The sequence below is a fragment of the Diabrotica undecimpunctata genome, chromosome 9 (genome assembly GCF_040954645.1).
Source record: "Diabrotica undecimpunctata isolate CICGRU chromosome 9, icDiaUnde3, whole genome shotgun sequence".
Taxonomy (NCBI): domain Eukaryota; kingdom Metazoa; phylum Arthropoda; class Insecta; order Coleoptera; family Chrysomelidae; genus Diabrotica; species Diabrotica undecimpunctata.
In genome coordinates, this window is record NC_092811.1 from 62,764,393 (window position 1) to 62,786,679 (window position 22,287).

Consider the following 22,287-nt stretch of genomic DNA (forward strand, 5'->3'; position numbering starts at 1 on the left):
AGCTACTAGCAGTCTCAATCTATCTATGAGCTCATTAAAATCATCGAAGTATTTATACTCTAATTGCTTGGCACTATATTTTTTGAAAAGCGCACCACCCTTTGTTTTTAAATTTTTAGCTAAGTTTCGGGTAACAGGGCCTTTTGCTAAATTTCCGGGGAGTGAACTTAAACGACTTCTAAATGGTTGGGGTCTCGGTTCCAAAGCTGGTTTAATAATAAAATTATATTTATCCTTTATTTTTGATGGAATACTTTTTATAGGCAATTCTGGGTTGTGGTTTCTATAAATTGCATTTGTTCTACGTAAAATATCAATATACTCATTAACATCTGTTTTTTTAAACGATTGGGGGTTTACTTTAAATGGTAACTCATAAAGACCTGGCGTTCCCTTGTATCTTATATTATTAATAATTAAATCAGCTCCATCAAAATCAATTAAGGAATTTCCAATAGAAAATTTTTCAGTTTCCAAGTCATGATAAACCCCTAAGTCATGATCGAAATCACCTTTTGTGTCTTCGATGTTAGCTTTAATATATTTCTTTGGCAATGGTGAAGTATAATTCTCATAAAATTGATTCATTATATCTGGATTAGTGATCATCTGATTAAATTCTCTAAGCGTATCCCCAAAATATCGATTAATATTCTCATCCGTGGTATTCGTTTGTTCTTCTGACTCAAAAGTTTCTTCTGGTTGTGGTGTGAATACTTCTTCCGTTGGAATAATAGATTCATCTCCAAAATTAGTAGGTGTTTTTGACCCCTCAGGGAGTATACTTGTATTTGGGGAAGAAAAGGCTAAACGATAATTAGATTTTCGCATTTTATACCTTTTTGGTGAGCCTAATTTCAATGGCTTTTGAAACGAATACTCTGGTTCTTGTTTAATAGATGGAGCGGTTTCTAGTTTATGCAAAAGTTCATTAAGTGGTTGAGTAATTGGTTTATAATTTTTTTCTAAAGCAGACTGAGACTGAGCTATGTCATGTTTTATGATACTTTTTCGTTAAAGCTTGTCGTGATAAAAGCAGTTTTCGCGTAACTTTGGGATCCATTGTGTATTCTAAACCCCGTTTTTACAGCCTTATATACTTATCGAACCCACAGCGATATCGACCCATTGATTTGGAAGAGTCTTTATCAATGACTATAAATCCATATCTGTCTTTCCAGCAAAATGAGCATAAATCTTTAAACTGTGGGAAAGTCATATCAATGTTTACGTGGTCATCAAAGATATGTTTCAAATTTGTAAAGTCCTGTTGAAAAACTACGAGTAAATTAGAATTATCTCTAATTAATTGTTTTGAAATTGCACTATATGTTTGACATAAATAAAAGCAATCTAAGTGTTTGTGTCTTCCGTAACAATAATAATTCTGTATAATTTTTTGATCACGGGATGGAATATCATCAAAAATAACTACCGAATTCTCTTTAATATCATCTGGAGGTGGTACATTGGATGAGTCATTATATTCTTCATAGCCAATTTCCTTTATAGGTTCAATTAAGCTTCGTAAGTACGTATACTTTGGTTGATACAACGATTTGTAATATAAATAAATATTTTCAAATCTAAGACCATTTGGATGTTCAATTAAAGACAATAGTACGTTAGTCTTGCCGCAACCACTTGGTTCAACAATTAAAACCCTTTTGACTCCATTAAAAAGATAACTATGTTTTACTTGAAGTTCTTTGGTAATATCATCGTGGTTTGTAATGGGAAGAGAGAGTTTTTGTGGTTCAATTTTCATTGTGAAAAATGAGTTACAAATTTCGGGTATATATAGCCCCAACACCTATATATATATATAAGAGGCAGAGTATGAAAATAAAACAAACTACTAAAAGAAAAGGCTGTGGGTTATTAAACTCACTCATTAACAAACTTCCTCTAGAGCTACATCTTCCAGGATATTCATATTGCGGACCAGGAACTCGTTTACAACAAAGATTAAAGCAAGGGGATAAGGGAATCAATAAACTAGACGAAGCTTGTAAACAGCACGATATTAAATACTCTAAAAATACTGATTTATTAACCAGACACGAAGCGGATAAGATTTTAGAAAACAAAGCTTGGGATATTGTAAAATCGAAAGAGACCCCATTTGGAGAAAAAGCAGCCGCTTGGTTTGATACAACAGCTATGAAAGGAAAACGTAAATTGGGAATGGGCCTTAAACGCAAAAAAGGCGGTTCCCTTCGTAAAAAGACAAATAAAAAAAAACGAGTGATTAAAACAGCTAAAAAAGGAGGATTTTTACCACTACTTTTACCTTTATTAAGCGCACTTGGAACTGTTGGGGGGATGGGGGCGGGAATTTACAAGGCTATTGGAGATGCAAAAGCTAATCGAATGAGTCTTGAAGAACAAAAACGCCATAATCTTGCCATGGAACAGAAAGGCAAAGGATTGTATTTAAGACCGTATAAAGGGTATGGATTATATTTAAAACCTTACTCAAAAAACTAAACCTTCCTCATCACGCTTTAACAAATACAGATATAATAAAGTATGGTAAAACATTACCATATTTTAGAGGTGTATTCATGAGAGAAACGTTACCTAAAAATATTCATAAAAACGAATGTGGTGTTATAAATTTAGATTCAAGGAGTGGTGAGGGAACACACTGGGTAGCTTATGTAAAATCTAAATCTCAAGTAATTTACTTTGATTCATATGGAGATTTACCCCCACCACAAAATGTAATAAAATATTTTTTAAGTAAAGGTAATGTACATATTACAACTACGACAAAATCCAAAACGATTCATACAAGTGCGGTCATTACTCACTAGATTTTCTATTCAACTAGTATAAATAGCTACCAATGTAATATGTTTACGTAAAATGTCTTTAAACTTTACGCTTACTGGAAGCTCTTCAAATCTGAGCTATAATTTTAATCCTCCGATTTATCTTGAAGATGAATTTGACTATGAAATTGGTCTAACCAGTTTCTATAGTTTTAATACTATTCCAAATGTCGATGAAAGCAATAACGTTTTTCTCTGGAATTTCAAAAATTTTACCCATACCTACAAGCTACCTAAGGGGTCTTATGAATGGGATGATATTACAAAGCTTATTCAAGAAAACATGAAAAAGATTGATAATGATGCGACTTTAGAAATTACTCCACATGTATCAACTTCCAAAGTTGTTATTAAGAGTAATCGAGAAATTTCATTCCTCCCCAGAAATTCCATTGGGAAATTGTTTGGTTTTAAATCACGACAACTAGTTCCAAACCAAACACATATTTCAGATAAACCGGTGGAAATATGGGGAGCAAACACCCTATGTGTTGATTGTAACATCGCTTCAGGATGCTATTTAAATGGAAACCCTGTCCACTTGATTCACCAATTTTTTCCAATCGTTCCGATTGGGTATAAAATAGTGGATGCTCCTCAAAATATTTTGTATTATCCAGTTGGTATCAAGACAATCACCAACCTTACAGTAAAAATTATTAACCAAGCAGGTAAACTAATTGACTTTGGAGGAAAAGAAGTTACGGTTAATCTACATCTTAGAAAACGTATATAATGGTTCTAGTTTTTTCTCACATACCAAAAACATATATAAGGAGATTACCTTCTAAAATAATAACATCATCTAATCGTCGCTTCTTACAATCGTTAGGATTTAAAGTCCTGGTATAATGGAAATTCTTCATGTTACTGGTCAACCTTTTAATGACAACACCATTGAAGAATATCAGTTTCACACACATCAACCATACATTCCTGGAAAGTAGTGTTATAACGATGAAATACGTATTCCTATTCAAGATCTAGATGCATTTACATACCCCGGAAATAGTTATCTTTATATCGAAGGACGTTTACTCACGCATGATAATAACATACCAAAAAAATTAAAATTTATTAATAATAGTATAGCTTTCATGTTTCGCGAACTACGCTACGAACTAAATGGGGGTAGTAGTTGACTCAGTACGTGATGTAGGATTAGTATCCAGTATTAAAAACTATCTTAGTCTTAACGAAAACCAAAGCTTGCAATTAGAAAACGCTGGTTGGTTTCCAAAAATGAGTAGAATGGAAACCAATAATGAAGTTCCCAAAAACAGTGTGTTGGAGGATTCAAATGGAAACTTTAACGTATGCATACCTTTAAGACTCCTATCAGGATTCTTTGAAGATTTCAGGAAAATTATTATGAACATGAAACAAGAATTAATACTAATTAGATCAAATGATGATATTGATGCTGTAGTCAGCATAGATGAAAGCGAACGACCAAAAATTGATATTAGTAAATTATATTGGGAGGTTCCACATATAACACCGAGTATACGAGGACAGATACGACTTAACAAGATTTCACATACAAATCAAGAATTACCTATCAAATTTCGCTCTTGGCAAATGATTGAATATCCTGCTCTAAACAACTCTACCCGTCATACGTGGTCTGTGCGCACTAGTACGAAAATAGAAACACCTCGTCACATCATTGTTGCTTTCCAAAATAACAGAAAATCGAAATTAACAAAAGATATGAGTAAATTTGATCATTGCACTTTAAAAAATATTAAAGTATTTTTAAATTCTGAAAGATATCCCTATAATGATCTACAATTAGATTTTAAAACAAATAGATTTGCGAAACTTTATGAAATGTTTGGCAATTTCCAAGAAAGTTATTATCATATGGTGCTGAATCAACCAATATTTAATCCTTATGACTTTAAAATGATTGCACCACTGATACATATTGACTGCTCTCGACAAAAAGAAGTAATTCAATCAGGATCTGTGGTGTTACGTATAGAATTTGAGACAGATGAGCCAACAACCTCTGATATCTCCGCTTATTGTCTGATATTACACGAGAAAGAATTTACATATAATCCCTTAACTAAAATAGTAAAACAATTATAAAAAATATTGATATTATTAGATGGACAGGTTGGCTTTTTAATATATTTTTATAATGAGATAGGTATTAAGATTTAATTACATCTAATGAGAGACTTTTCCGCATGAGGTCAGAAGTACATTATGTATGAAGATGGGTGGCCGCTATAGCATTATATGTGAACCTCTCACATGCGCATGACTGAAATTGTTTTATAAATGCAAGTTAGATACCATACAAAGACAGACTTTAACATGTGCTTAATAATAGACGTACAAGGTTTTAACACCGAGAAAAATAAATTTATCGTGAAAGAGTTGGCGACTTATGATGGCGAAAAAATTAGTCATTATTTTTTCAAACCTCCATATCCATTGAGGTTGCTGAATCCAGAGTTTCATAAACAAGCTGTTTGGTTAATGAATAATCACCATGGTCTTAACTGGAATAACGGATTTACCCCGGTACATCAAGTTCATGATATTATTCGATACTTGACAAGTAATGTCGATATCGTTTATGTCAAAGGAAGAGAAAAGGCTCAATATATAAGAAAGTATAGTTTAGTACCAGTTATAGAGTTTGATGAACAACCAGCCTTGGAGATAATGGAGCCAAAATGTCCATACCGTTTAAATAATAATAGTGTATGTGCTTTATCTAATGTATTTTACTTATACAATAATTTTATTATGCAATAAAAATTTTTTTCTTACATAATGTTTTATTTAAGCAATAAAAATACCTTATTAAAAAATAATACTTTATTAATAATTACTACATTCAAACAATATAATTGTCTAAATTTTCCAATGCAAACCTACATAAACGCCAACTGGATTGAGCAGGGGCGAATTCTTCTAGCTCTGTTCTCCATTCGGGGCGATTGAAGTGTATAAAACACGGAATTCTAATCTGTACTTCAAAATCCTGAACCACTTCGAAGGGTAATTTATCCCAGGACCGAAGAATTTCATATGGTGACACATATTTTCTAATGTACGGTATGGTCAAGTTTTCCAACTCTGTTTTTGTAAACATGTACAACGGTTTTTGTGGGTGTTGATTCATTACAATTCTTTTCTGACAACATTCCATTATTGTTAAAACGGTTAATGTTTTTAAACACCAAGTCTATCCACTTTTGCTCCTCGACTTTAGAAACAAAAAATAGTCTATTTTCTTCTTCCGGTGAATAAACTCTTCCACTACGCAAGCGCATCACTTATACTAAGTCGTGAAAAGTTTTTAAACATACAAAGTTTATTTTGATATTCACTTTTTAATTGGTTAATACTTTTCTGTAACTCTTTAACATTCCTTGATTTTTCGTAAAATAAAATATCGCGTTTTATTCTTTTTATATCTGTATAAAACTGCTCAACTCGTTCACGTAACCTTCTTGAGTGCATACTGTTTACAATAATGAGCTTTCAGTACTCTTATATTCTCTCTACTCTCATTGACACCGGATGCAGATGTGTTGAGATGCACTCCCCCCACTCCTAACCGTATAGTAACACTAGACTGTTCCGCGTCAGGTCTAGTAAACTTTATTAGCTGAAAGTCCTCCACTCAAACTAATTCGCATACTTATAGTACAATTTTGTGTTCAAATACAAGATACGAGAGGAACATGTCATATAAATATTGTGATAATCTGAATGATCAACTTAGTGGTGACGAGTGGAAAACATTTTCGAGACCTCCTTTTTATATTGTACGACAAAAAATTTGTCTTATTTGTCGTAAAATGTCTGGAACTAGACTTATTCCAATAAACTTAATATTTAAAGGGTGGAAATTGGTGTTTGAATTTTGTAAATTTTGTAGTGAGACTAGACCTATGGGATTATCTCATCGAAGAGTAGGTTATCGTGATGGATTAATGGAATCCCCACCACATAAATGGGACTCCCCACTCCCTTTGTTAGATTTACTATAAATAGATGCTCAAAATCTGTATAGAGATTATTAAGATGATATTATTAGACTTTATTGTTTTACAAGCAATTGTAAGAAATCTGCTTTTAATCCAACAACCCATCAATGTCAGGGAAGTTTTTGTATGCTTTGACAGTAATGGCACACTAAATGAAACATGGCCTCAGACATGGTCAAGAATGAAATCATATCCAGGAAACAATTTTTTACCAACTTTACAAGCTGAAATACCATTAAACAGCAATAAATATAAATTGCGTTTTAGACATGAGTGGTAGAAGCAGTGACTCCAAATGGTTGGAACTTTATAATGAAAGACCTAAGAAGGATACAGTCATATCTCCAATATTTTATTATATAGCTTTATGTTCGACTTTTTCAATAATTACGGTATTAATAGAATTGTTTAAGGTTTTAAATAAAAAAATTTGTTTATATAGATGCGTTTTATTATTACAAATAAATATACAATTATTTTACACAATTTACAAGTATGAATCATATTGAAAAGAATCAACCTGAAAAAATTCTTCAAGGGGGATCTTTTCTAAATCGGCTAATTTCGGGGTGTGTAGCAGCTCATTCCCAAACATAATAAGATCATCTATAGTACCATTATGTGATTTAATTAAAAAATGCCCCCACGCAAGAGTTTTTACGTCACCCTTTATTACATAGCGTTTGTCATCCTTCGAAGATAGTGCCACTTTATTTCTAAGTTCCTTATATATGGTATGTAAATTAGAAACAAATACATACATTTTTCTAAAGATTACACCACCTTTTTTTACTAATAGTACATAATCACTCATTTGCAACTGTGTTTTGGTTACGTGTTTTGAAATGCCTTTTGCTTTTTGTATTATTTTATTTGCTTCTATGCAATAAGCTTTAGCACCTGTACCATAAAAACTTTTAATGGGTGTAGATGAAAATTCATCTTTCATTTTTCCTAGTATTGAAGGTGTTTTCGGTATCCCGTGAATATTATCAGTTGGATAGTTGGAGGTGTCGAAATGTTCTATATTTCTTTTCATGTCCTCATAGAAATTAGAGGTATATATTTCCATAATCAGGGAGTCTGTGTATAACAAGTTTGCAGTTTCCCCATACTTCTTTTTTATATATCCATAATAAAAATCATATATCACTGTTTTTGATAAATCTAAAATTGTAAATCCAACATAGAGAGGCTTATCGTAAACTATTTTGGTTTTACCCCAATGAACCGCAACCAAATTTTCATTAAACACAGAACAAGACTTGAATTCTGGTTTCGAGATAAGTGCCCTGGCTCCCAACGAATTTGTTTTTGTTTCCCAGCGAGTACAGAGGCGGATATCCTTCCTTTTTTCAACATTCTCCAAAGTTTTCCCGAATATCGCATTATTCAGCAATTTAAAGAGATCCCGCTCAAACTCGTTTTTGGCTTTGTTTCTAAGTGATGTATTTAGGTCAATATATTTTTTTAGCCATGGTGATTGCAAAAACTCTAGTATACGATGAATCCTTTTTAGTACCAGACCATACTTAAGACACTGTTTAAGATTGCGATAATGGATAGTGTATTTAGTTTTATTGTTGAGATTTGGTATAAGTTTAGGATATTTGCTTCCTGGTAGTACCATGCTTTCGGGGCAGAATGGCATATCATTATGCGCAGAATGTAAATGAGCTGGATATTCCAAATCCACTTCCAACACATACCCTTTATTCGCATCATCCTCCACCGAAAAACAGTTAAAATTGACACATGGCCGCACCATATAAATTTGTAGCATCTAGATATATGATGTAAGACTCGGGTTGTTGTGGATCATAATTGGTGGATTGGTGGATCACAATTTGATGTATCTTAACATAGCGTCCCAACTTAATGCAGGAGCAGTTATGTAGTGACAAGGATCCAAATTGTATTCTTTGTGACATACTTTCCTAAAATTTTGAAACACATCAGCCAATAATAAGACATCTGATATTAGGTACAACATAGCATAGTCACTCATAGATTTACAATCAAATGTGTTCCATACATCAATTGCTCTCGCATAATCTTCATCAGAAATGTGTTTGTTAGTTAGATTATTGTAGAAATTTTCTTTAGGTGGTAGTGTTTTTTCTTTAAGTCTGTCAAATCCATCCATATATGAATAAGGAAACACACCCTTGTGTCTCACAAGTTCAAAGTGTTTAGTATCTGGGAAATACTTTTTAATTTCTTTACACTGCTCCGAGTCTAAAGTTGTGCTCAGAATATCCAGAGATTTTGCCAAAAATCTAAATGAATCAACAAATCTCAGAGTTATGTATTTATGTGGACCCCTTTTCGACTCTTCTACGAGTATTTTTTTATAAATTGTGATATATTTTTCTTTGGTCTGTGCAATTACTGACACTTGTTCACCAGTTGTTGAAAGCTCTTTAACAAAAAGATGACAATCATAATTACTCATATTGTGAAAAAACACAGGTATTGTATTTAAGAGTTTGTACTTTATATTACATGAATTATGAGCGGGTCCAAGATATTTTGAAGTTAAATGATGATGATCTCTTACCTTATGATTAAAAGGATTAAATGGCTTCCCACACAAGTAACACTCGGTAGCGCTTTCATGTTCTTTAATTTCTTCTTTTGTTAACGGTGACATTGGTTTAATATGTTTAAGGTGATTGTTATATAGTTCATGTACTAAATCATCCAATTTCTGGATAAACACCTTTGGGGCATCCTTTCCTTCATAATTTATTAGTCTTGAGAGTGAATCGTCATAGCTGCATTTAAGATAAAATGCAAATGAATATGCTTGGTGTTCAGCTGTTTTAACAAAATATGAATTTCCACTAAAAGGTTCGGTGCAGTCTATGGGCTTCAGCAAACTTTCAAAGTTCGCATATATAACAAATGGCACTGGTAACATTTTTTGAAAATTGATAAATTTCAGTATATTTTCTGGTCCTATTTCACCAAGCTTATTAATTTTAGGTTGTGTTGTGGGAAGTTTTGTGTAAATATGTGAACAGTCGCTCTTTTGGTGATTATTTAGGTTTTCTTCGCTAACAAAGAATTGTAGACATCCATCACATAAGTATCCTTTGCGATGGTTTTTTGTTTTTTGACTTCTTACAAGTCTCGACATGTCTAAAATCAGACAATAATGACTTTGTGTATCATTTGTGATAAGCAAAAGGTTCACATGAGTGGCATGGCGATTACTTGTAAAATACAGTGGCCCAACTATTTCATATTGCCGTTTATTAGTTACGAAATTAGATTCTAGCCCATAAACATTTACTGAAATATTATTAAGAGTCTCAAACTTTTTAATGTCTTTTAGTTTCATCGGAAAGTCAATACCTTCAAAATTCAACAAAGTATCGTATGGTGGATACGATTCTGGTTTGGTTGGGTTACCAGAGGCAGGAAAAACAGCTGCAATAACACTCCACGCAAAACACTTATTATATTTGTTTTCTATATTTAAAATAGCGTGTTTTCTTGCTAAAGGTGTTGGGAGACGAATAAACGTTGATGCAGAAATACTACTAAATTTGTTGATGTTAACATCTAAAAACATTATTTCCTGTAATACCCAATTTGAATCTTTCTCTTGAAATTCTGAGGCTTGTGTCATCAGTTCTTCCTTAAAATCAGCAAATGCTTCATCCAGTTCAGTGCTGATAGATATAATTTTATTGCATGTGTTCATGGACTTGATATCTGATAGATTGGTGTCAGGTTTTAGATAAATAGCAAATATTTCAAAATTTACTTTAATCGTATTGTGCTGATGTAGATATTCACTCAAGATGCTTAAGACTTTGGGTTTAACATCTTCTAAAAATCTATAATAATCCAGTTTCTTATCACTATTAAAACGATAAGATGCAATTCTGTTTTTAAACGCATGTGTCAATTTTGAAACAGTGCCATCTATTACTTCCAAATTAAGCGGTCTTAATCTTTTTTTGGGAATATAATAATACCCATTATGGTCATTATGACCATTCACATTTCTGTATTTACATGTTTTCATATGTCGCGACAAGTTATCCGAGCGCGAAAACGATTTATTGCACATACTACACGTATTCATGATTCCCGATAAACTACTGAGGAGCCCCCACCAATTTGCCTTAAATATGTTATGTGAATATTAACCCCTCCATGTTATTTTTAGACGATGTTATCGAATGCTATTTTTAGACCGGATATTGTCTAGACACACCAGATGCCCAGGTCGCTGACCTCCAGCTATTTTTAGATATTGGTCATTAACCTTGAGTTATTTTTAGACAGGATATTGTCTAGACACACCAGATGGTCAGGTCACTGACCTTCAGCTATTTTTAGATATTTACCATTACCCTTGAGTTATTTTTAGATCGGATATTGTCTAGACACACCAGATGCCCAGGTCGCTGACCTCCATTTATTTTAAGATATTGCTCATTAACCTTGAGTTATTTTTAGACCGGATATTGTCTAGACACACCAGATGGTCAGGTCACTGACCTTCAGCTATTTTTAGATATTGGTCATTAACCTTGAGTTATTTTTAGACCGGATATTGTCTAGACACACCAGATGGTCAGGTCACTGACCTTCAGCTATTTTTAGATATTGGTCATTAACCTTGAGTTATTTTTAGACCGGATATTGTCTAGACACACCAGATAGTCAGGTCACTGACCTTCAGCTATTTTTAGATATTGGTCATTAACCTTGAGTTATTTTTAGACCGGATATTGTCTAGACACACCAGATGATCAGGTCACTGACCTTCAGCTATTTTTAGATATTGGTTATTAACCTTGAGTTATTTTTAAACCGGATATTGTCAAGCAGATGTACAGTTCATTAACCTCCTTATATTTTGCACACTGGATATCAAACCGGATGTTGTCTAGACTGCCAGGTGTCTCTCCTCCTCATTTTGGGGGTACAATATACATCTACTAAAATAAATCATCCTGTTTCCATTGGTCTCCCATTTCTAATCAATTGAAAAAAAAATCTGCGGTGCTTTTTGCCTAATTCCATATATACCTAATGCATACATACGTACATTAATATTTAATACAGTTCTGTAATTATATTTTAAGCAATGTTAAAAACAGTACTGTTTTGATATTAGTTCACAAACTCCAACAAAAAATAAAATTTTGAAAAATTTATTATTAGAAAATATACCCGCTCTATGTAATCATCTTGGCGAGGGTCTGTATGCAGCTTTTCTTGATGTTCAAATGTATTTGCCATAATTTGATTGCACGGGTAACGCAACCGGAGTAAGCTAAAAAATTGCATACATTAAGTAGGTAAAACCTCACTGTGATTTTTGTTGAAATACAAACCTCCGTCAACACAAAGGGTATGTCATTCATAACCTCAAAAACCTCTGAATTGTCTCTCAGATTCTCATCATCTTTAATTTGCAAAGCTAGTCCAAGCATTTTTCTTGCCCTTGACATCGTGTTTGATAATAAAGTTAACCCGGCGTCACATACGTGGATTTTTCTGTCATTAGTACATATGTGGGGTGTGACAAACCCCAATTTCTAAGAAAATCAGAATTTTTTCTGGCAGTTTTTTTATATGTTTTCTAATTTCATGGTCTGAAGTGATCATCTAAGGACTATTTAAGCAAAAAAGAAATAATCAGAACACTTTTATTCAAAAGAAATTAAAAATAAACTAATAATAGGCAATTCTCCATAAGCAAAAACCACAACTTAACTGAACAATCTTACCAAAAAATATAAACACCATATGATCAAAAATATAATAGTAAATGAAAATCTAATAGTAAGATAATACAAGGAAAAACTCTGCCCGGTTGTACAGTGAAAGAAAAAAAATTAATCGCTATTTGAATTCATGCAATTTTGACAACTTATGACAGCATGCTCCAGGCACAGTAATGATTCACAGTTTGAACAGAAATATTTAGTTTTCCGATCTTGGCTTCTTGGACATACTGAACATCTTCCCATGAGTTTTGGAATCTTGGCAGGTGGCACTGCAGGGGCATCTTGGCCAAAATGTGCAATGCTTTGACGAATACTCCTTGGTATTCTTGGATTATTTTTTCTTTCAGATATGTGGTCCTGGATCAATTCAGAGCCCAACATTTTGATAAACAATCTTCTGGCAAGTTTGAAATCTTGATTGTTTTCTCTGTATATCACCAAAGCATTTATGGCGGCTGTATTCAAGAGAGAAAACACGATCGTAAGAGGCCATCTCCGTGAGTTTCTAGATACGTTATATGATGCAGACAGTTCATCCACTACATCTACTCGACTTTTAGTAAAGTTGTAGAAGCTTATTATTTCTGGTAAATTTTTATCGCCAGTTGCTTCATCAATAGCTCCATCATGGTGCATGGTGGACAACAGTAGGACGTTTTAATTTTTTTTTGTCGGCACATACGATAAAAGTGTAATATCTTTCTGAAAGCCAAATAAAGATGTCATTTGTTCTCTGTTCTGGACTGTCAAAAATTGTGCTGGGATGCATCGTTTGTTCTTTCTCAGCGTGCCTACTGACGTAAGTTTATGCTCGTTCAGCAATTTTATCATTAATTCATAACTAGTGTACCAGTTATCATAGGTCACATTTCGGTTGGAACCAGAAATAGGTTGTATTAGCCTCTCTACTATATCTATTGGGGAATTACTAACACTGTAGGGACCTTCTGGCTGTTTTCCTGCATACACTTCCAAATTTAAAACGTAGTACGAACGGGCATCAACTAGGGCTTGCACTTTGATCCCATACTTTGCAGGCTTGTTGGGCATGTACTGTTTGAAAGCACATCTTCCACGAAAAGACTCCAACTTCTCATCTATCGTCACATATTGAGAAGGAGTGTAGGCCTGCTTACAACTTTTAATAAATTTGTCCAGAATTCCACGAACTGGAGCTAATTTGTCAATCGCCAATCTGTCTTTACGATTCTCGATGTTATCGAACCGAAGACAGACCATCAGGAATTGAAAACGATTTATAGACATCGTATTGCGGAATATATCGACACCAGTCCCATCTGTTTGCCATAAGTCTCTCAAAATCAGACGATTAGAATGAAACATACCTGCTAAATAAAGAAGTCCGATAAATGCTTTAATTTCACATTCATTGGTTGATTTCACCATGCATTTATTTTGATAGCAATTGATTTTTGTTGAATTTTGAGATTGGTCCAGCGCACTATGTCTTCGATCATTTGTCGGTCAAAAAACAATTGCTAACAATCTAAAGCCCGTCTAGCATTTTTTGCATAATGCTTCACACCCGGCAAATAAGTAATAATGTTCTCCGATCTTGTTAGAACCCGTTTATTATTTGAAGCAAGTTTGTTCCATTGTGTTCTGTCTTTTCCGAGATACATTTCTTCGTTTCTTGGAGGTCCGTCAGTGCTTTTATTTTCCGTCTCATTCTGAAGTTCTGTTTTTGATGTCTCCATGTCTGCATCTCCGTCAGAAACTACATCTTCTATTGCGATATCCTGCTCCGAGTCGGTGTTGTGGTCGCTTTCAGAGATATGGTCAATATCGTCATCGCTTCCCGATTCGATGGCATCGTCATCAATTTCAGCCCATAGAGCTTCAAGCTTTTTCTGTTCCGCTTCGTATGACATGATATTTTAGCTAAAAAATTAAACAATTGAATATGCAAACTCAAATAAGTCAAAAATAAAAACTTACTTATAATGTCAAAATTGCAAACGCGAGTACATAGGTGGGGTTTGACACAACCCAGAGCATTTCAGGCGCGTGTAACTTCACTCACTGCCTACAATGTACTGAGGTAACGCCTGAATTCGATGGTGGGAACATTTTTGGGAAGCTATTGGGGTGGACGTGCGCATAAGTCTGCGTTTGATTTATTTTAAGAGCGATATTTGGGAGCTGGGGTTTGTGAAACCCCACATATGTAGTGCCGGGTTAATAATAATATATACACTGTTTTCAGACTTTACATCAAATAAATTTATATTTAAATGGGAATAAGCCATTTATAATATATTTATACCACAAGAAAATAGCTTCAGAACAATATTTATATCAAATAGTTTTACACTAAAAACGTGGATACATCGTGCATAAATAATTGAGAACTGATAAAATCGTACCACTAACCTAACAATGTTTGCAGTTGTGGCCGTATTGAATTACATCGGTTGTATTGTAGCGGATACGGTTCGGTTCGAGTTCGGGGTCTCAATCTGCCTACTCCCCTCACTCGAGACGTACCAGTATCGTGTTCTATATTGCAAGAACTGTCTCTCGACACACGGATAACTTGGAGTGAGTAGTGAAGATGGTTTTGATATTTAGAGGAAGAAGAGTTCTACTGATTTTATCAGTGACACCTTTAATAAAAGGTAGAAAGATTTTGGGTTGGTCCGCCGGCAAGGTTTCTTTTTTGGATGGAATGGGGTTTAGATGTTTTTGAATGCTCTTATTGATTTGGGTTTTGTGGTAGCCGTTTTGTAAGAGTGTTTGCCTTAATGAATTAATTTCGGATGACCTATGATTGTTTTCGCTAAGTCTTATGGAACGAGAAATGAGAGTGTTGACAACTGAATTGAGTTGAGCGGGGTGATGATGTGACTGGGCATTAAGATATCGGTTTGTATGAGTGGGTTTCCGGTACACGGAATAGGAAAAGCTGTGAGGTAAGTTTTTCTGAATAAGAACATCAAGGAATGGCAAAGACGCTTTAGACTCAACTTCCATCGTGAATTGAATACTAGGATGTATCCCATTCAGGTGGGAGAGGAAGAGATCTAACGTGTCTTTACCATGAGGCCAAATGACAAAAGTGTCATCAACATACCGTAACCAGCAGGTGGGTTTGAGATTTGATGAGGACAGGGCTGCTGTTTCGAAATGTTCCATGAAAATATCAGCTATTACGGGAGAGAGGGGAGATCCCATTGGGGCACCTTTGATTTGACGATAGAAATGATTTTGGAATGAAAAGTATGTATTAGACATGCAGTGTTTTATAAGAGATAGTGTGTCTTGGGGGATTTGATGTTTAGAGTCCAGGATGGAAATGGTTTCATTGATGGGAATGTTGGTGAATAAGGAAACAATGTCAAAACTAACTAGAATATCTGAGGGTGAAATAGAAATATTTTTCAGAAGATCAATAAAATGAAAAGAGTTTTTGATAAAAGACGAGGCTTTTTCGGCTAATGGTTGTAAGGATAAAGCGAGATGTTTTGCCAATTTCTGAGTGGGGCAGTTGTATGCACTGACGATGGGTCTTAGGGGAACATTGGGTTTATGGATTTTTGGAAGGCCGTATATCTTTGGAATTCGGGATGATTTTTCTCTGGGTATAAGAGATTTTTTGATGTCTGAAGGTAGAGTAGACTTATTTATGATGGATTTGGTCGTTTTTTCTAGATAGGTGGTTGGATCGTTTGGGACGCGTTTGTATTCTGCGGAATTGAGATGTTCGAACATTTTGTCGAAATAATTAGAAGAGTTAAGAATGACGGTGGCATTACCTTTATCGGCCGGAAGAATGACAATGTCAGGGTTGTTATAAAGTTCTTTGAGGGCGCGTCTTTCTGAAAGACTAATATTTGACGGTGGGGGTTTGGAAGTACGGAGAATTCTGGCGACATCTTGTCTGGCGACTTCGGCTTGGTCGGAAGGAAGATGAGAAATAGCTTCTTCAGTTTGGCAAATGATTTTCTCAGTTGGGATTGAAAGAGGTGTGACAGAAAAATTGAAGCCTTTTGATAGAGCTTTGGTAGCTGAATCGGATATGTGGATATCTGAGAAATTGCGGACAACAGTAGAAGGTTGTTGATTCGAAATGGGCTTTGGATTTTGTTGAGAGATAAGTTGGTCCAGTTTACGTTTCTGGGTTTGGGTTTTGTTGTCAGAAATGTGTTGGGCTCTTTGGTGAGAAAGACGATCGAAAGTGTCCCATAATAATGGATGGATATTAAAAGAGTGAATTTCATTGTAAATTTTAAGAAGTTGGGAATTTGTTATATCTAAGTTGCGTCGGGTGGAATGAATTGAATTTCGAAGAAGCGAAAAACCAGTTGCTCTAAGAATTTTGGAAATTGATGAAGATTTAGTATGATGTTTCATATGATATTTATGGCTTTTGTGATGCTTCTATAAATGCTTAAGGTTGTTGTGTTTATTTAAGAAGTGTGAACGAGTGTGGAGATGTTTCAGTAAAGTTGTTGTGTGCAAAGGTTAGGGTGGCACCATTAAAAAGCTAAACCATCCCCAGACTGAAACTGTGTGGAGCCCTGTTATTAAGTAAGCTGGCAGCTAAGGTCAAACAAGCAATGACGATAAGCTTTAGAAGAATGGTCTTTTGGTGTGACTCTACTGTTGTTTTAAGTTGGATAAAAATGTCACCTAGTGATGTTCAGGTATTTGTGGGAAATCGAATAAGCCAAATTCAGGAATTGACAGACCCAAAAGAGTGGAGACATGTGAGGACTGATCAAAACCCTGCAGATATCGTATCTCGAGGCATTTTTCCATCAAAACTGGTGGATTGTCAAAGATGGTGGTGTGGTCCAGATTGGTTGGGTTTGGATGAACAAAAATTGCCTAAATCAGTTCCTGAGCAACTTAGTGATATGCCTGAGACTAGAGTGCATGTTGGAACTTGTCAAGATGCTAAGAATGTATATAAGTTTCCATTTCATATATTTGGTCATATAATTAGAATAAAAAGGTCTTTGGCCTATTGTCTAAGATACTTTAAAAAACTCTTGCATAAAGACACATTATCCGGTGCTTTAACTCCTGCAGAGTTAGCACATGCGATGGATATTTTGGTTAAGTTATCGCAAAAGGAATCATGGGCGCAAGAGATTAAATAATTGTCTAATAAAAGGCAATTGTTGTCTAATAATACCTTCCGCAGGTTAAGTCCTTTTCTTGATGCAAATGGTATCCTCAGGGTGGGGGGTCGGCTGCAATTGTCTAGTTTGGAGTATGCGAAGAAACATCCAGCTCTATTAAGCTCTAAACATCCGTTAACAAAGTTGTTGGTTGAGTGGGAACATGAACGTCTGTTACATGCTGGTCCACAGGCGGTTTTAAGTTCAATCCGTGAGCAGTTCTGGATAATTGGGGGTAGAAATTTGGTACGATATGTCACACATACGTGTGTACCGTGTTTTAAGGCCCAGCATGTTCCACTTTCTCAAAAAATGGCTCCTTTACCTAAGGATCGAGTAACGCCATCACCTCCATTTTATGTGACAGGGATGGATTATGCTGGTCCTTTCCAAATAGCCCAGTCTGGTTAAAAAAAAAAGGTGGAAAAATGTTTCGCAGATATCTGAAGCTTTTAAGACATTGGTGGGGGGTACTAGATGATGAATAGATGAAAAGATACTCCTAGTTTTACCTTGGGTTTTTTTTAAGCAATAATTTATGGACACAATTTGATTTTTTGTCTATAAATTTTTTCCCTTATATTTTAAATAAACAATATTTATGTCATTTTTTTATGTCAAGAATATCTTTATTTTCCCGTTTTTTTAATTAAAATTGATAAATAATTTACAGAGATATTTGCAAAAAAGCAGTTTTTTTGCACTAATTTAAAAATTTTATTAATTTTTTTATTAACAAAATAAAATGGTATTAATATATTTAAACATCAAGGAATTACCATCTTTTAGATTTGTGCTAGACACATTCAGCAAATTTCATAGGATTCTTTAAGACTTAGACTATCTCAGAAGTTAAATGCATATTGAGTTTTCATCGAAATTATTTACAAAATAAACGTTTGAAAAAGGGGTATGTTTTTTACTTATAAACAATTGTAATAACTTCTATATTTTTCAAGCTACAGACTTGTACGTACAACCATTGGATAGCTGGTAAAAAAGCTCACATTAAAAAATAAAAAACCTTCTATAAAATATGGGAAAACTCGGAAAAATTGAGTCCATTTAAAATTCACCCTAAATCCCTAAATACTTACTTTTTTTTTAATTTGCTCGAATAGTCTGTCGCAGTATTAATATTGATGACATAATTTTCACCCCCCATAAATCTCGGAAAATCCCGGAAAATCAACATATGTTTTTTTCATTTTATATCAATGATGTAATAATATCCCGTCAGATATCCAGGCCGTAGAAGAATGTCCTGGATAAGAAATTTAAGAGAGTGGTTTGGCTGTACCACTAACGAATTATTCAAAACAGCAGTTAATAAAATTAGAATCGCCATAATGATATCCAATCTCCGATAGGAGAGGCACTCAAAGAAGTATAATTAAGTCTAAGTCAGTATATAAATATACATCTTCAGAATCACTGTCGTCATCAAACGTAACTGTACCGAGGTTGCAGCATATTTTCTCCTCTACTTCTTCCTCAGTACAATTTATACACAAGTTCGTACAATTCAAACCACGTTTTCTGCACCCACATCTAGTAGTTTTGCAACCTGTGGTGCATTTGCATGTAATGTGCTTTAATGTTTCTTCTGGAATTAAATTATCTAAAGTATAAATTGGTTCAAAACCAGTGGCAGTTTGTCTCCAACCATAGGCACAAGCATCTAACTTATTACCTAACCACATTTGTAATTGATAGTAAACCCGAAGAACATGCTGTTTGGCTGCACCTTCAGTTGGTGGCAGAGTTTCTAGTTTAAAAGATGATTTACCGTTATTTCTGTTAAATTGTAAGTATCTTAAATCATTTAAGGAAAGTGTATTGTTGTGTTTTTTTTTTATAATTTATATCAACTGCAGTAGAGTATAGAACTACAATCACCTCACAACCAATTTTCATTATATTTTCTTTACTTGCGTTAGAATCGTAGAAAATATCCATGAAACTAAGAGTTTCTTCGTTTGCATTAATTAATTTAAATTTCCCCTGATTATAAAAGCATGAAGTGGTATCACATCCAGTGAAAATGTACAAAAAGCCGACGTACTTTCTTAAATGAGGGTGTTGAAAACTATTACAGTCATAAAGTGTGGATTTATCCTTTCCGCCTTTCTTCTCAAAAAATATATTCATGTCTGGAGAAGAAAGTTGAGTCATAATCACGAGTAAGTCAGTGTCATTACCTATTATTACTGTACTCATTTCTGGTTCATTTCTGTACTGCTGTAGAGCTGTTTTTACGATCAGCAAGTCAACATCTTCCTCTGCGACTTTAGTCCGATACCCAGCTTTGTTTAATTCTATACATAATAATTGTATTAGCCGCTCTTTATTTTTGGAAACTGTTAAAAAAACTTTTTGCTTTATATTTATCGTTGTATTTACGTCTAATTTAATTTCCGGTGCAGATACACCCTCCATATTTCGACGTAGTCGTTCACAACTTTTTATTCCAGGGGTGTCGTATCCATCGAAAACGATAATACTGTTTTTAGCATAATGTCTTTGTACGTAAGACACATATGCTCCGAGAATTTCAGCTACTTTAGAAAGCGAACCCCATACGAAACGTTGTAATAAGTATCCTCCGTCGATTATATGCAAACTATTATCTGTCGTTATTGCTGTAATTTCATTAAATAAGCTACAAAATGCAGACTTTTGCGATTTACGCATACCACCTTCATTAAATAAAGACAGAGGGAATGGAGCCAGTTCATACTGTAACTTACTTTTCACATCAGTCTTATTTTCAATGCTTGCACAAATTCTTTGAAATATTAGTAGAGGATTGATAGGTATGGTCCTATCATGTATGGTAACTTTTGAATTTAGTGAAAATAGATTTGCAACTTTATCCTTTCTTTTTGCAGTGACATCATTAAAATTTTTACCAATTATTTTATTTTGTATACTGGTACCTATTTCAAAAGCTTTATGGCAATTGATATTTTTATTTCCAACGACCCCCGAGGCAATAGATTGTGATGGGTAGCTCTTTCGGGGCGACAGACTCAGTAAAACACAGGTTTGAAATAAAAATAAATCTATTAATTTAGTATATATACAATAAATAAAAATAAAAAGGAATTCTACGTTGTATACTTATACAATGAATAAAACTAAAACGAATTCTACGTCCCCGTCTGGATCCCGCGATGAACGAAGTCCCCGGCGAACGTCTATAAAAGAAAAGAAATTAATTAGTACTAATAAGAAACGAAATGGAGGAAATCGATCGCGCGCAGATTTATACTCGCTTTCGCTTCAATTCAGCGAAAGCTCCGAATACACTCGCAAACAAAATATTTAGCTGTGCAGACCCATGGCAATGTTCAATACACAATACCGACGGGTTCCGCTTGGCTAAGGACAGAGTATGATCCTCAATACGGAAATCTCTCTGCCCCGGTTGGTTCTGTGCAGATCCACGGTAATGCTCAATACGCAATACCGATGGGTTCCGCTTGGTTAGGGACAGAGTATGATCCTCAATACGGAAATCTCTCTGTCCGGGATGGCTCGCAGGTTCACTACACCGGCGAGTCAGGGAGTCTAGAGCGCTAGCTACAAGACTGTCTAATTCCGCTATTCACACGCCTTAAATAGCCGTTCTGAATCCCACTTGGCCGTCACGTTGTAGAAGTGGATGCGCAAATATTGACATTCCCACGGTTCGAACTGTTAAACGATCAGAGCATCGTTACAAGATGTTACGTAATCACTTTGTTGAAAAGGATTGTGCGTCGAAAAAAATTCTTTGATTTTAACCAAATCTGTGGCATCTCTACGCATTCTAGATGGTCGATATTCAACATGTTGCTCGGAAGTTTGGAAATTGGTTATGCAAAATCTCTCCATTTCATTACATATTTCACGAGAAATTATGGAGCCAGCAATCCATTTGGCGACAACGCTGTCTGTGATTCCTCTAGCATGAGTAATACCACCAACCAACTTGATTGCTCTCATTAAAACTTGTTCTATCGTCATGTCACTCCATACGCCACACCAAAATTTAGAAGATCTTCTTATAGTGAACCAACCTTTATGGCAAAAATTATCGTACTCGACCATATCCATTATATTTGGCAGTTGGTACATATCCTGTAAATACAAAATGACAGGACTTTGCAAATAAGAAATGGCCACTAGCATGAAAATATGGAATCATCCGTTGTATAGTATATAAATGAAGCTGCCAATTCCCCGATCATTCAGCATCGTAAAATTGTTTTACGATAGTTACCATCTCAAAATATTGTAACCATAATTGAGCAGTTGCTCCTCTTTTTTTCAAATTATTGAAAGCGTTCGTAAATTCAATTTTTAAGTTTAAAAAATCGATAGTTTTAAAGTTCAAATGGAAATCTGAATTTTTAATTAGCTTCAAAGTGTTTTGTAAGACAACTTTATCAGAATCAGTAAAACTGCAATGATCTATAATAAGACTTCCTATCACGCTTTGAACCAGAAGATGACCTCTTATCGAGCGCGCAAAAGCATGACTATT

The 22,287-nt window shown here is 34.5% G+C and overlaps 2 protein-coding genes across 2 annotated transcripts; both read left to right on the forward strand.

Moving 5' to 3' along the window:
* Positions 1–3,962: 3,962 nt before the first annotated feature.
* LOC140450958 (uncharacterized) lies at positions 3,963–4,934 on the forward strand. The gene has a single exon (XM_072544655.1). The coding sequence runs from the start codon at positions 3,963–3,965 to the stop codon at positions 4,932–4,934; it is 972 nt and encodes a 323-aa protein (XP_072400756.1).
* A 12,321-nt stretch (positions 4,935–17,255) lies between these two features.
* On the forward strand, positions 17,256–17,735 carry LOC140450959 (uncharacterized). Its single transcript, XM_072544657.1, has one exon. The coding sequence runs from the start codon at positions 17,256–17,258 to the stop codon at positions 17,733–17,735; it is 480 nt and encodes a 159-aa protein (XP_072400758.1).
* Positions 17,736–22,287: the final 4,552 nt, after the last annotated feature.

What these genes read in the sequence shown, in the direction of transcription:
- LOC140450958 (XM_072544655.1), top strand. Translation starts at nt 3,963, where the DNA reads ATGGGGGTAGTAGTTGACTCAGTACGTGATGTAGGATTAGTATCCAGT.
- LOC140450959 (XM_072544657.1), top strand. Translation starts at nt 17,256, where the DNA reads ATGTCACCTAGTGATGTTCAGGTATTTGTGGGAAATCGAATAAGCCAA.